General features: G+C 47.0%; 1 protein-coding gene across 2 annotated transcripts; it reads right to left on the minus strand.

Moving 5' to 3' along the window:
* Nucleotides 1-1,160: 1,160 nt before the first annotated feature.
* Nucleotides 1,161-10,039, minus strand: LOC122449427 (GPI-linked NAD(P)(+)--arginine ADP-ribosyltransferase 1-like). 2 transcript variants are annotated; one of them, XM_043480960.1, is made up of 6 exons: nucleotides 9,937-10,039; nucleotides 7,461-7,498; nucleotides 5,382-5,493; nucleotides 4,351-5,113; nucleotides 3,264-3,305; nucleotides 1,161-1,555 (listed from the first exon to the last, which is right to left on the minus strand). In XM_043480960.1, exons 3-6 carry the CDS (start codon nucleotides 5,442-5,444, stop codon nucleotides 1,458-1,460), a joined length of 966 nt encoding a protein of 321 aa, XP_043336895.1. In that variant the 5' UTR covers nucleotides 5,445-5,493; nucleotides 7,461-7,498; nucleotides 9,937-10,039; the 3' UTR covers nucleotides 1,161-1,457. The 2 variants fall into 2 exon arrangements, with proteins under 2 accessions (XP_043336895.1, XP_043336894.1); XM_043480959.1 differs by lacking the exon at nucleotides 3,264-3,305.
* Between the last annotated feature and the right edge of the window lie 2,839 nt (nucleotides 10,040-12,878).

The raw sequence follows: 12,878 nt of genomic DNA on the forward strand, positions 1-12,878 counted from the left end.
TGCAACCCCATGGGCTGTAGCCTGCCAGTCTCCTCCATTCTGACCCGGGTCATGGACCGTTTCTTCCTGGGCATCTTCTTCTCCATGGCTCTGGTCATGAGCCTTCTGGTGCTGATGCAGGCCCTGTGAGTCCCGGGAGTCTGCTGCAGCCACAGCACCTCCAGATGGGGATGGATCAGCCAGGCCAGGTGGTGGTCCTCCCTCAGGCCACCCGGTGTCTCTCCACTAGGTCTCAGAGCCTGGGACATCCTCTCTTCAGCACTACTGACTTCACGGACCAGAAGGAGTATTCATCGTCTCCTCTGCACTCTAAGCTCTAAGGGAAATCAGAGCTTGCTGCTCTGCTGATTCCTGCAGAGGAGGAACTCTAAGAAGGGTCAAGATCGAAGTGCAGTTTGGGAGGGACAGAACTGAACTTCAGTGCTGAGTACAGTGCTTTCAGTAAGGGGAGAGCAGGCCTGACAGCACTGCCCAATTTCCTGTCTTCTCTTCCTTCCCCTGTGGCTGCTGTTACAGAGACTTGGTCTAGCCTGACCCAGTCTAGGGACTCAGGGAAGGTGACTGGGGATTCAGGGTTCCTGGTCCACTTTCCACAGCAGGAGGCCACATAAGGACTTGGCCCCAAAGCTCCAACTCATAATAAAATAATGTGTGCCTTGTCTTATCCTTAGGCTCTTGGTGGTGCAAGTTGGGACCCCAGCCTTTTAGGGACCAGAGGACTCATGAATCGGAGTGGAAATTACATCTTTGCTGACAAGAAAATGACTGGGCTTTGGTTGAGATCCCTAAAGCTCTCTCTGCCGTTCTCCTTCTCTCCCCCATCTGGACTTAGGTCCAGTCCATCCCTGCTCTCACTATGTGAGCGTCACACAGTGACATCTGGAGAACCTGAAGATGCCCAAGGTAGGGGAAGGACAGGGACCAGCCATTCACAAGGTGTTTGTTCCTTACTGACTTCCACACATTTTCTGGTGCCACCTCTTTACCTTGGACGCAGTCCCCGTCCTCAGAAGTTCACAGCTGAAGGTGGGAGACCAGAGGCAGGGCCCCTAATTTAGCAGGGAGGAGAGGTCAGAGAAGGCTTCCTGGAAGAGTGAAGAGGAGCTGTCCAGGTGCACATGGAAGGCATTTGAATAACATCAGTGAATACCACGGCCAAGTACTTTTCTCCCCAGTCACCATGCCTCCAAATACTTTAATCTTCTATTTCCAAGTGAGGGGTTACCTGTCCTCCAGGCCCCCCACCTCTATTCAGCATCTGACTCCTAAACCCCTGGGAGAGGCTCAGTCCCACATTTTCTTCTTCCCGCTGGCAGGCCCGGCAGTTGCCAGAGAAGGTCCCAGAGTTTCCTGTAGATGGAGTTCCCCGAGATCGTGGCCACACTCAGAGCACGCATGTGGCTGACATCCTCATGTTGGGCAGAGGTGACAGGCAGGGCTGTTCAGTGGCTGATGGATTAGAGGAGGCCCGGAGTCTCTGGAAAGACCTCCCCAACGAGGAACCAGAGCAGCAGTAGAAGGGACCAGACTGCAGGAACGGGCCTCTGACCCACGGCTGCAGGGAAAACAGAGGCAGAGAGATTCAGGGACAACGTGAGGAAGAATTTAGGGAGGAAGGTAGACAGAGATGAAGAGACAAGGAGAGTCCCAATTCTCCTTCCAGAGGTCAACTTGTCTATGCCCTAGCCTCCTATTAACGGCTTCCCTTGTAGCTCCGTTGGTAAATAATCTGCCTACAATGCAGGAGACCTGGTTGGATCCCTGGGTCAGGAAGATGCCCTGGAGAAGGAAATGGCAACCCACTCCAGTATTCTTGCCTGGAGAATCTCATGGACAGAGGAGCCTGGTAGGCTTAGTCCATGGGGTCACAAGAGTTGGACACGACTTAGCGACTAAACCACCACCACCAGCCTCCTATTGACACAACTGAGACACTGCAGGGTGGGATGAAATGGGGGAGAGATCTGAGTGGGATCTGGTGGTGCTGATTTTTGTTCCTATGCCCAGACTCTGGTGGGAGAGGTGCTGGTGGCTTGGGATGGGGGGTGAATTTTAAATTTTCTCAGTTATTAAAATTACATTATCAGAATCCAAAGATGATCAGAACTCAGATACGATCATCAGACTCAAAGAAGCTGGCTTGGAAGCTGGAGACCTGGCTGGTCTTGACTCTGCCACTAGCTCACTCTGTCACCTGGAGCAAGTCACTTCTGTCTCTGGGTCTCACTTTATTATATGACGAGGCCAGTATTTCCTGTCCCACCTCCTTCCAGTTGATGATTGTGCAGTAAGGACAACATGAGGTGCGGGCCAGCCTGGTGTGGTGGTTCAGAGTTGGGCTCCAGGGCCAGGTTATCTGGGCCCCATCCCTTGCTAGGTCTGTGTGTGGGGCCAATTGCTTCACCTCTCTGTGCCTCTCTCTCTCATCCATGGAACAGGTTTGATGAGAGTATCTGCACCATCGGATCACGGTGAGGACTCATGTGCCCGGAACCCTGAGTGGTATTATGTGGTGGAGAAGGGTGAGAGCAAAGTGGAGGCTGGGGCTCCATCCTGCCCACTGCTCTCAGAGCCCTGAGGGAGGAGGCAGGACCCCAGGGTGAGGAGGAGCTGTGATTTCTTCCCTGGGAATGGCCTGTTCCCAGCTGGAGAGGTGATGCCTCAGGCAAGCCCTGGGCCTGCAGGTGTTCAAGGAAAGAGTCATGGCCACAGAGAACCTGGGGACCATCTTGTCCAACGTGCTTATGATACAGATAGGGAAACTGAGGTTCAGAGAGGAAAAACTGGTCACAGATTTGGGGCAGAGCCTGGGTTACAGCCCAGGTCTCCAGCACCCATGACCTGACCTTGACGTTGAGAGGTGGTCTGAGGGAGTTCTGAGCACAGTTACAGACAGAGGGCTCCCCAGCGGAAGGAGGAGAAGGCCTGGGGAGGACTTTGTGGAGTGGCTCTTCCCACCGTCACCTCAGTGCAGCCTGGAGCTCTCTGGGGTCTGATCAGTGACCTCCTTTGAGGAGGGGCCAGCCCCAGGCCCGGGTGGAGGGGAGCAGGTGTGTCAGCTTGCCAATCAACACCCACTGTACACCCTGTGAGAAAGGTTAGCAACCCCTACAGGTGGCTGCTTAAGAAAGTCTACTTTTTTTTTTTTTTAATCAAAAGAGGGTTGTTTTTCATTTAAGGGGGATGTTCACCCAGGAGGGGGGCCCAGACCCAGTACAGTCAGCTCATCTCCAAACAGCCCCGCCAATGCCTGCAGCCCTTACCTGAGCTATCCAGACGGCAGCGCTCAGACTTGCACTGCCTGTCTGCAGGAAAGAAACAGCAAAGAATCAAAGGCTCAATGGTTCTCTAGGAAGGAAAGGGACCCCAGAGCACCTCCCTGACTTGCTCTCGGAGAAGCTGGTGACTTTTCCCTGATTCTGCTTCCTTACAGTGGGACCACCCTCGCCTGGGTTTGCCTAGACCCACGAGCAGCGGGGCCAGGAAGGCCCCAGACCTCAAAGCCAGGGTGGTCTGGGCTCTCCTTCTCCTCCCTTGGCCTGTAACTTTGCCTCCATGCTGCACCCACTGCTCCTTCTCTCTTGTCTTGTCCCAGCCAAGGAGGGACTCATTTATGTTCTTTGCCTGTCTTTGTCACCTTCCATCAACTCATGCGTGCTTGTGATGCTGTCCACGGTGGGATCTGAAGCCACACTGGACCTACTCCCACTTGAGATGTGGTCCATGGACCCAGCCAACAGCCTGCCTCTTACTAGGAAAACAGCCTCACAAGCGCCTGGGCATCCTTCAGCCAGGACCAGCAGCCCACAGCCCCTTCAGAGACTAAGGACCCAGACTCATCCTCATGATTACTCCTCTGCCTGGTCCTGGGATGGTGGAGAGGAAAGCACCCGAGACCTGCCAGAGCCCGAGCTAGAACTTAGGGGGATGGCACCCAAATGCTGTCTCACCATCTCACCGTCACCTTGACCCAGTACACGCACAGCCCAGGGCTTCTGCTCAGTCAAAAAACACACTCCTCTCGGAAAACATGGTGGGGGCCCACGCTCATTTCTGGCAACAGATTCCATATGGGAGAGAAGCCTGATCAAGTCTGTTTGGCGCTCAAAGGGCCAAAAACACCTGTGCTGGTCAGAAAACCTTCAGTCTCCCAGCAGGCAAGAGGCCAGCTCTGGCTTAGACACCACCAGGGTAAGGAAGGTTATGTCTCCCCTTGGATGGAAGGGGTGGAGTGGCTGGGGAAGGGTGAGGTCCTCCTCACTGATTTTAATATCTGTGTATGTGTGCCCTGAAAATGGGATGGGGAAGCCCGCCTTGTGCACAGCTGCTGGCTGACCCATGCCCTCTCACCTTTGATGTACTCGCAGTTGTATGTGCTGCTCTTCCCGTTGAACCAGAGGTAGATAGGAGAGGAGCCCTTGGCCGACCTGTTGGGGTTGATCACCTGGAAGGTCTCGAAGGGAGGGATCAGCACCTCCTCCTCCCAAGGGCAGAAGGAGTAGCCCTTGATGGGGACCCCAAGGTAGGTGCAGATGCTAAACAGGGTGTCTTTCCCAAATTCCTCGGCCACATGCCTCTTCAGGGACGCAGAGGCAAAGCCCCCCAGCCTGACGGTGGCCCCAAGCCCCGCCGGCCGGAAGCGCAGGCCCTGCACCCCTCGGAACACCTGGTGGCACTGGGGCGGACGCTGGCTGCTGTGCAGCAGCTGCAGGGCTTCGGTCAGCAGGAAGTGGAGTGTCTTGAAGGAGAAGCGCTGGAGGTAGTGGGCCCGGGAGCGACCCGCCTCACGCACGGCCTCGTTGAATTCTTTGTATAAGCGGCCGTGGGCCGTGTAAGCCAGGAGGGCCACCCCGTGCTCTTCCCGGAAGCCCTTGGGTGGGTCCAGACGGGTATTGAGCCCCCAGGCCTGGCGCTCCCGCCACTGGCTGCTTGCCTGCGCCCAGCCATCGGCGTACACTTTGTTGGCCTGGAACTCTGTGCGGTTGAGATCCGGGAGAGCAGCCGCCATGGCTGCGGCACAGCCAGCATACTGGTCATCAAAGGAGGCCAGGGCCATGTCTAGGGGCATTTCTTGTGGAAGGAGGTCTCGTCGTATGACGGGGTGGCTCTGGGCCTGCGAGAGGGGGAGCAGCAAGGATTGAGAGGTTAGGCCCCAGGAGAACAGGAGCCCTGTTATCCAGCTCCCCTCCTCCACTGAGCTGAGAGATATGAAAGGCCCCTAACACTCCTGGAGGGGAAGGGGATGGGGAACTACCAGCAGTGGAGGCCCCGAGACTGGGCTCCAGGGCTGTCCCCTCAGACTCAGCCATCCCCAGAGGAAGCATCCGGCAGAGTTCAGAAGCCAGCAGCTGGGGCATGGGGACAGCAGAGGATGACCATACCTGGAGTGCTTCCATGAGGCCCATGGACACAAGCAACAGAGATATGATGGCAGGGCTCTGCATGTTGGAGATGACCCTGGTCAAGTCACTGTCTGGGCCTCAGTTTCCTCACCTGGAAAAAGAGAGTCTGCACAGTTCCATAAACACTAATTGGGACTTCCTGGTGGTCCAGTGGCTAAGACTCCACTCTCCCAATGTAGGGGGCCCTGGTTTGATCCCTGGTCAGGGAACTAGATCCCACCTCCGCAACTGAGAGTTCACGTGCTGCTACTGAAAAGATCCCTTGTGCCACAGTGAAGGTGAAGGACCCTGTGTGCCACAAGTAAGACCAGCGTAGCCTAAATACATAAACAAACAAACAAAACCCACGAACTGCCACCTTGTCTGGGTCACTTGGCACAGGGTCACAACACAGAAATGGAGTTTCAGAAGACAGAGAGGACCCTTCTTGCCAGAAGGAACATGGGAAACTTCTGGAGGAGGCAACATGTGACTAGGGTCTTAAGGAATAAAGAGGAGAATAAGGCTTCAGTCAATGGAGGTGGGAGAGAAAAGACTAGAGTCTGGAGAGGGAAAGGTGTTAGGGGTGGCAGGAATGGGAAGATCTGGAGGTAGGATGAAGCGGTGTCACTCTGAAATAATGCTCACAACCACACAGGATTATGACAGACAGCACAGGGAGGGCTTGTGAGTGAGCAGCTCCCAAGAAGATGCTGAGCGCACATTTTTTGAGAACTTACCTGGAATTCAGTAGCAGAGGTCCTGAAGCAAGACAACAGTTAGAAACCAAGGACCAAGGAAAACATCTGAATAACATAAAGTATGTACATAATCTCCTTCATGGACAAGGGAGTCATATAATAAGGCTTTGAAGATGAGGAAGTTTGTTCTGCATGCAGAACATCTGCTGAGGCCAACGTGTCAGCCAAGTTATCTGTCTTAAGGACATGAGAAGGGCTACACAAGAAAGAGCACAGCTACAAGGCAGCAGAGCTTATGTGAAGACTGGAAAGTATATGCTCCCCCCAATTCCTCTCTTCTTATCTTGTTTTAAATGGTATGTCATTGTTCTTGTTACAGAAAGAGTCAATATGGCCTCAACACATGTAAGATGAGAAAATAAAGTAATCAGAGTTTGGACTAAAAATACAACACAATGGTTATGAATAACATAAAAGTAAAGAAGCATGCCTTTAAATTGAGACGGGAAAACCAATTTTTTGGATTAAGCCAGGTAGCCATGTCAGAGAGATTCTGAATAGTGGCACCTAAAGAATGTTGTAGAGATCTGATCTGGTTGCGGAGGACATTTTATAAATGTGTAACAGAGTCGTTAAGAAGAGAATCTGTCTTGGAGTCCAGTTGCTGCCGTCATTCATCCCTGGTCTGCCGAAGATTTCATTGATAGGCTACTCAATGTGCTCTTACTGGAGTAGCCCCTGTGAGAAGTAAAAGTCTCTGGACCATACTTTATTAGCCTTTTGATCCAGGAAAATACTCCCTCTTGTTGTTTCTTCTCATCTATAGAGTCACATTGTTATAATGATGGATTTCATGGGAAATTGTATATCATCATTATATCAGTAGCTCAGTCACACATTTGGTAATGTGAGGGACAATACTTTTTGAAACAGACAATATAGAAAACAATATAGTTAGCAGCAATAGTAAAATCTTATGTAAGAACTTAAGAACTTCCATTAGGTATAGCCCAGTGACATCTCCAGGTCATCTGACTCAGTTTGTTAAATGACTATAGCCTGCTGCTATTCTCCTGGTTGTAGATCCTGGAGCATCTGATCTTTATTCAAAGACTAGTTACTGAGATAAGCTTTAGAAACAAACTCAGAGTGCCCTTTTTAATAACTTAATTAAACCTCTTAGCAATGTAACATAACCATCAGGAATTATCTCGGAAGTGAATCGTAGTAAATACAGACCTTAATTAAAACTAGAACTTAATGTTCAGTGAAACATAACAGATGCCTTTGGCCTGACATCAGTTGGGTAGATTTTTCTTTTAGAGCTCCCCAGTATACTTTGAGATTTCTGTATATGTCAGGAGATGGTCTTTTTTACCTTGATGAGGCTGTTCAGAACCCAAGTGTCTCCAATTTCTGAAAAGATGAGGCAGAGAGAAAAGAAAATGCTTTAATTTTACCCACAGGTGTGAATCATTAAAATTTTAAACCATCAGTGACTTGAGAAGAGCTTCTCTATATCTGAAAACAAAGATTAGAAGCCAGTAATATGTCAGACAAAAAGTCATGAAAATTATAATCATATTTAGCAGTCTATTCACCTCCCATGCAACCAATCCCTTTGTTCTGCCATCCCTGCCCAATGACCAAGGACACCATTGAAAGCATTAGTCTCCAAGAAGCTCATGAAGTTTTGCCAATGTCCATACGACCTGCCTAGCAATGTGGGTGCCCCGATCACTGGAGATCGCGGAAAACACATATTAACCATTTTTTCTCCATTGTGAGAGATTAATCCTGCAGCCAGGAAAGGCTTTATCCTCTCACATAAAAGTGAGGTTTGTCAGGGAACTGGGAAAAGCTAAGTGGCCATCTTGGACCTCCCATAGCCCCGACTGTTTGGTTTACAGCCATTGTTTATTCATTTTAAATTCCTTGATGAGGTGTTAATTTTGTAGAAGCAGAATGAGAGCTTTGTCTATGTGCACCACAGTTTGTTATCAAAGCCACATTTCAAGAAAACTTTGTTCTTTTAATCAGGGAGAGAAAACCAAATTCCAGTTTGGTACCAGCTTATATTCACAGTGAAACACTAGTTATTCCCTCAATCAAAGTAGCAATAAAAGATTTCAAAGGTAGTTTAATGTCTTAAGAAACTTGTATCGTGCACAAAACTCTTTTACTTGCCACAAATCTTTTTTATACTCTCTGTATTTATCACTTCATTTGCCCATTTAGAGAACAGCCACCTGTAAATTTAGACTTACTTTCCTTTTCCTTAATGGAATGTAATTCCATTCCTTATAACTTTTTATTAAAAATACACATCTTACTTTCCTTCCACAACCATGAATTGTACTTTATATCATCATTTTGTAGATTGGTAAATATAAATCACCCAAAGCTACGTCATTTGTAAAAGCATCTTCACAATGTCTGTGTTAATTAGATCAATAAACAAATGTCAATACCAGGTATCAATTCAATAAGCAACATTTCCCAGTTCACACAAGCCTGAAATTCATTTACTTTTCTTGACTTTAGAATTGTTTGATTTGTAAGCGCTTACTTCTGTTTAGGCCAATTAGCCTTTAGCAATATTGTCCAAGCACGAAACCCATACTGAGACACATATAAATCTGGACAGAGACCTCACAGATTTCCACTTGAAATTTTAAATGTTTCTTTGCCAATTTTGTTTCTTGGCTTGAAGTTCTACCAATTTGCTCATGGTTGGAGTCCCAGACAGAGTGGGCTGTGTATCTCAAAGACATAATAAAAGTTAACTTCAAATATTTTTATCCCAGGAATGTTTTGGTTTCTCAGGCAGGGTTGGAGCTCCAAAAAAAGTATTTTAATAAGCCAACTTTTTCCTAATTGCACGTGCAAAGAAAAAAAAAAAAAATGGTCTTGCAATTTCAAAAAGATTTCATTTTAATCAGTTTTCTCTGGAGTCTAAAGAATATTATGGCCAAATATGTCGTCTCTCCTTTTTATAGTCATGGTTTCTTAGCTAAAATTTAAATCAAAGAGTGTTCAAGGTGGCTCTGATGACAGGGGTAGACTGACTGATAAGATGAGGTCCCAGCAGGGATTGTCTCTCTGGGCAGGTGAGGTCTTCTCTTAAAGAAAGAAAGTCTGTATATAAAGGACTTTTTAGGGCCTGGGAATCAAACTTATCCCAGTTTTTTAAAGATACACTTCAAAGGGGTGGTTCTGGAACTGTTAATTCTCATCTGTAAAACAGAAAAATGTGGCACCTAGTACTGTGGCTTTTTTTCTACCAGAGGTGTCCCTCCCTGCTCTAGATGGGGATCAAGATAGGTCTCCCACCTAAACTTCCTTTCTGTAACATATTATCTACCATAAAATGTTGAGGTTGAGCTAGGGCCAGGTCAATGAGTGAGGGAGCAGATTTAATAGGCTCAATATAAGCAGATTTGGAAGCATCGGGAGGAGAAGGGAGCAGCAATTTGGGGGGAGGAATAAGATCATCCCATGGAACTTCATACTCTTCTGTAGCAGAGATGGCTATGGGGCATAGATTCCAAGTATTCAGATGTTGTACATTAATGATAATTTTTCCATTTCTCAACCAATGACCTATTCTCTCCCAATCAGACACTTTCAAGGAAACCTCCTGTGGATACCAAGGACAACATGTATAAATAACAGTAAGAAGTTAAGTTAAATCTGAGTTAGAAACCTTTGACTAGCGGCTGCAAGCAAAAAGAAAGCTGGCGCTTGTGAGCAAGTTGTCGAGGGGACAGAGAGTTACCCAGAGCTGAAAGTGAATGCACTGTGTGTTGAAAAGACTTCGTTCCGTCACTAGCCTTATAGACTGTAGTTCCCACCTGGATGAAGAGTGGTCCTTTTCCCCCTTGCTCGGGCTTGAGGAACGGGTGTGCAGTCGGCCTTCAGGTCCCTGTTCAGGCTCCAGATGAAGTGGTGTGGCACTGAAATAGTTCTCACAACCACACAGGATTAGGAGAGACAGCGCAGGAGGTTCTCATAAAAGAGCAACCCCTGAGAAAATTCTGAGTGCATATTTATTGAGAACTTACCTGGAATTCAGTAGCAGAGGTCGGCAAAGCAAGATAACAATCAGAAACCAAGGACCAAGGAAAACATCTGAATAACATAAAATGTGTACATAATCTCCTTCCTGGACAAGAGAGTCATATAGTAAGGCTCTGAAGATGAGGAAGTTTGTTCTGTGTGCAGCACCTGTCTTCAGGACATGAGAAGGACTTACAAGAAAGAGCAAAGCTGCAAGACAGCAGAGCTTATGTGAAAACTAGAAAGTATATTCTCCCACAGTAGGAACTCTCAGGATGTAAAGAGTGAAAGATTTTTTTTCTTGTGTGGCAGGTGCCAGGTGGGAATGTTGGAAAGCCTTGAGTCAGTCATGAAGGAGCTGATGTCCACAGTGAGAGGTCCGGGCTTCCCCTTAGGGGGCCCTGAGCGGGAACAGGGCAGATCCAGGAGTGGTCAGCTGGTGAGGCCACAGCAGTACCCCAGGGAGAGGCTCAGAGCAGGGCTCCAGGAAAGTGTCCCAGCTTTGGGTCAAGATTGGAACAGTTTCCAAGTTGGTGGTGCTTCTTTGTTTCTGTTTATTACCAAGTAACGCATGCTCATTGTATATGAATGAATCACAACACCCTAGGCCCTTATTTCCTCTTCTCCCTCCATGTCCCCCTTCTCACTATTACCCAGGCCTGCTGTTTTTCTGGTAATGGGACCCTTCACGACCTTTTTTGATGTACATACAAATAATATAATGTTTAAGTATATATACACACATAGTTTTCTGTGTGCAGCCTGTTTTTCGTTTTCTTACTGTCACTTTTTTCAAAAAGTAAAAGGAAACATGCTTATACATACATGTTCTACATTTTCCCAGGAAATAATGTACCATAAACTTCCTTCCATGTCATACATGCATATCTACCTTGTTGATTATAATGGTAGCATGGAATTTCATAGCAGAGTTAACCCATAATTTATTTAACCATTTCCATGTTGACACTCTTAGTTTTTCCTGTATTTGATATTACACATGATATTGCGGTGATCAGCCATGTATGTAAATCCTTGTCTACTTGTCTGTGTATTTTATAGGAAAGATATCAAGGTGATATTTAAAGGATCTGAATAGTGTTCCTTTAGGTAAACACTGCCAAGTTGCCATCCAAAAGGTTCCACGTCACCCTCCCACCAACAATGGACAAAAGTGCCCTTTTCTCCATGTCTTTGCCAGCACTGGCCATTATGAATCTCTTTTAAGTTTCATTTAACTGGTGGGTACAAGTGGTATCTAATTTTTAATTAACCTCTCGGCTCACTAATAGGATCAATCATAATTTTTTTTTTGATCAACCTCATGGCTTGCAGAATTTTAATTCCCCAACTTGGGATTGAATCCAGGCCCTCATTAGTGAAACCAGAGTCCTAAGCACTGGACCACCAGGGAAACCTTGTAACTTTAATTTTTAATATAATAAAGTTTTAACTTAATTTTCAAAAAGCCAGAACACTTGCATTGTTTATAATTTATAGTCCACGAGGCATGCAGAGAAATGTCCTTTTCTCACTGATTCCTCAACCTCATCCCCTCTCCTGAGAGGTACCAGTGTTCCCTCTTCCTGTCATCCTTGCAGAGATACTCTAGGTGCATAACAGCAAATTCTCAGGTATTTCTGTTTTCCCTCTTTTATCCAGACCATAATATAGTTAGTGATTTTTTATCTTTGGAAATCTGGTGAAAGCTGAAACTTCTTTTCAGAAAATGGATCGATATGCCTTCACAAAGATTTTACACAAATTTCAGGTTGGACGTGCACCCACCCCAATCTCACTCAGGTTAAGCATCCCTGCTGCCTAATCTCCTCTGGCTCTAAGTGGGGTCTAAGTTTTGATAAATCAATGACCTAGGACACGTGAATGTTCCATGGTTATAATTTTATCAGTCTCCAAATCTAAGATCCTGTCACTGCCAATTCACAGTTTAAATGGAAGTATGAGCCTCTCTGGGCAATGGAGTAAACAGCAGTCCCAGATGAACTCCTTATCTAACCTCGCTCTAAACCTGCCTACTCATTCATTCAACAGAAAATTCTTTTTTTATTTTCATTTAATTTTTTTAGAAAATTCTTTATTTATTTTTTTTGAAAATCCTCTTTTAAAATAAATTATTTATTTATTTATTTATGTTTGGTGGTGCTGGGTCTTCATTGCTACACGGGCTTTTCCCTTGTTGTGGCGAGCAGGGGCTACTCTCTGGTTGCAGTCCTCAGGCTTCTCACTGCAGTGACTTTTCTTGTTGCGAGCGCAGGATCTAGGGCACCAGGGCTTCAGTCGTCGCGGTGCACGGGCTTAGTTGCTCCCTGTGCACCACACGCAATCCTGTATATGGTGGGATCCTACCAGATCAGGGATCTGAGATCTTCTTGGATCAGGGGTCAAATTTGCATCTCCTCCATTGGCAGGTGTATTTTTTACAACTGAGCCAACAGGGAAGCTCCTAAAAATTCCTGAGCATCCTATAATGTGCAAGGAGCTGAACACAAACAAAAATAAATCTCATATCCCTGCTGTTTAAGCCCTTTTAAGGTGGAGACAGAGCTGGAGTGAGGAATTTGAAGTAGCATATGATGTATGTTACAAGAAGCCAAAGAGCCTGATGGAAACACATTTGCACCATGCGTGTGTTTAAGTGACAAGCTGCCCAGAAGAGTTACAGAGTAGGTAGAATTGAAAATGGCATCTGAGTGGGGTGTAAAGCATGAGGTACCAC

The sequence above is a fragment of the Cervus canadensis genome, chromosome 11 (genome assembly GCF_019320065.1).
Source record: "Cervus canadensis isolate Bull #8, Minnesota chromosome 11, ASM1932006v1, whole genome shotgun sequence".
In the NCBI taxonomy this organism is placed as follows: domain Eukaryota; kingdom Metazoa; phylum Chordata; class Mammalia; order Artiodactyla; family Cervidae; genus Cervus; species Cervus canadensis.

Bases quoted from the DNA above. Each gene is read 5' to 3' on its own strand.
- LOC122449427 (XM_043480960.1), bottom strand. From the start codon at position 5,444: ATGCAGAGCCCTGCCATCATATCTCTGTTGCTTGTGTCCATGGGCCTC. The intron at 5,114-5,381 runs GTATGGTCATCC...CCCCTCTCGCAG, and splicing joins GCCTCATGGAAGCACTCCAG to GCCCAGAGCCACCCCGTCAT. The intron at 1,556-3,263 runs GTAAGGGCTGCA...TTTTCCCTGCAG, and splicing joins CTGCCGTCTGGATAGCTCAG to CCGTGGGTCAGAGGCCCGTT.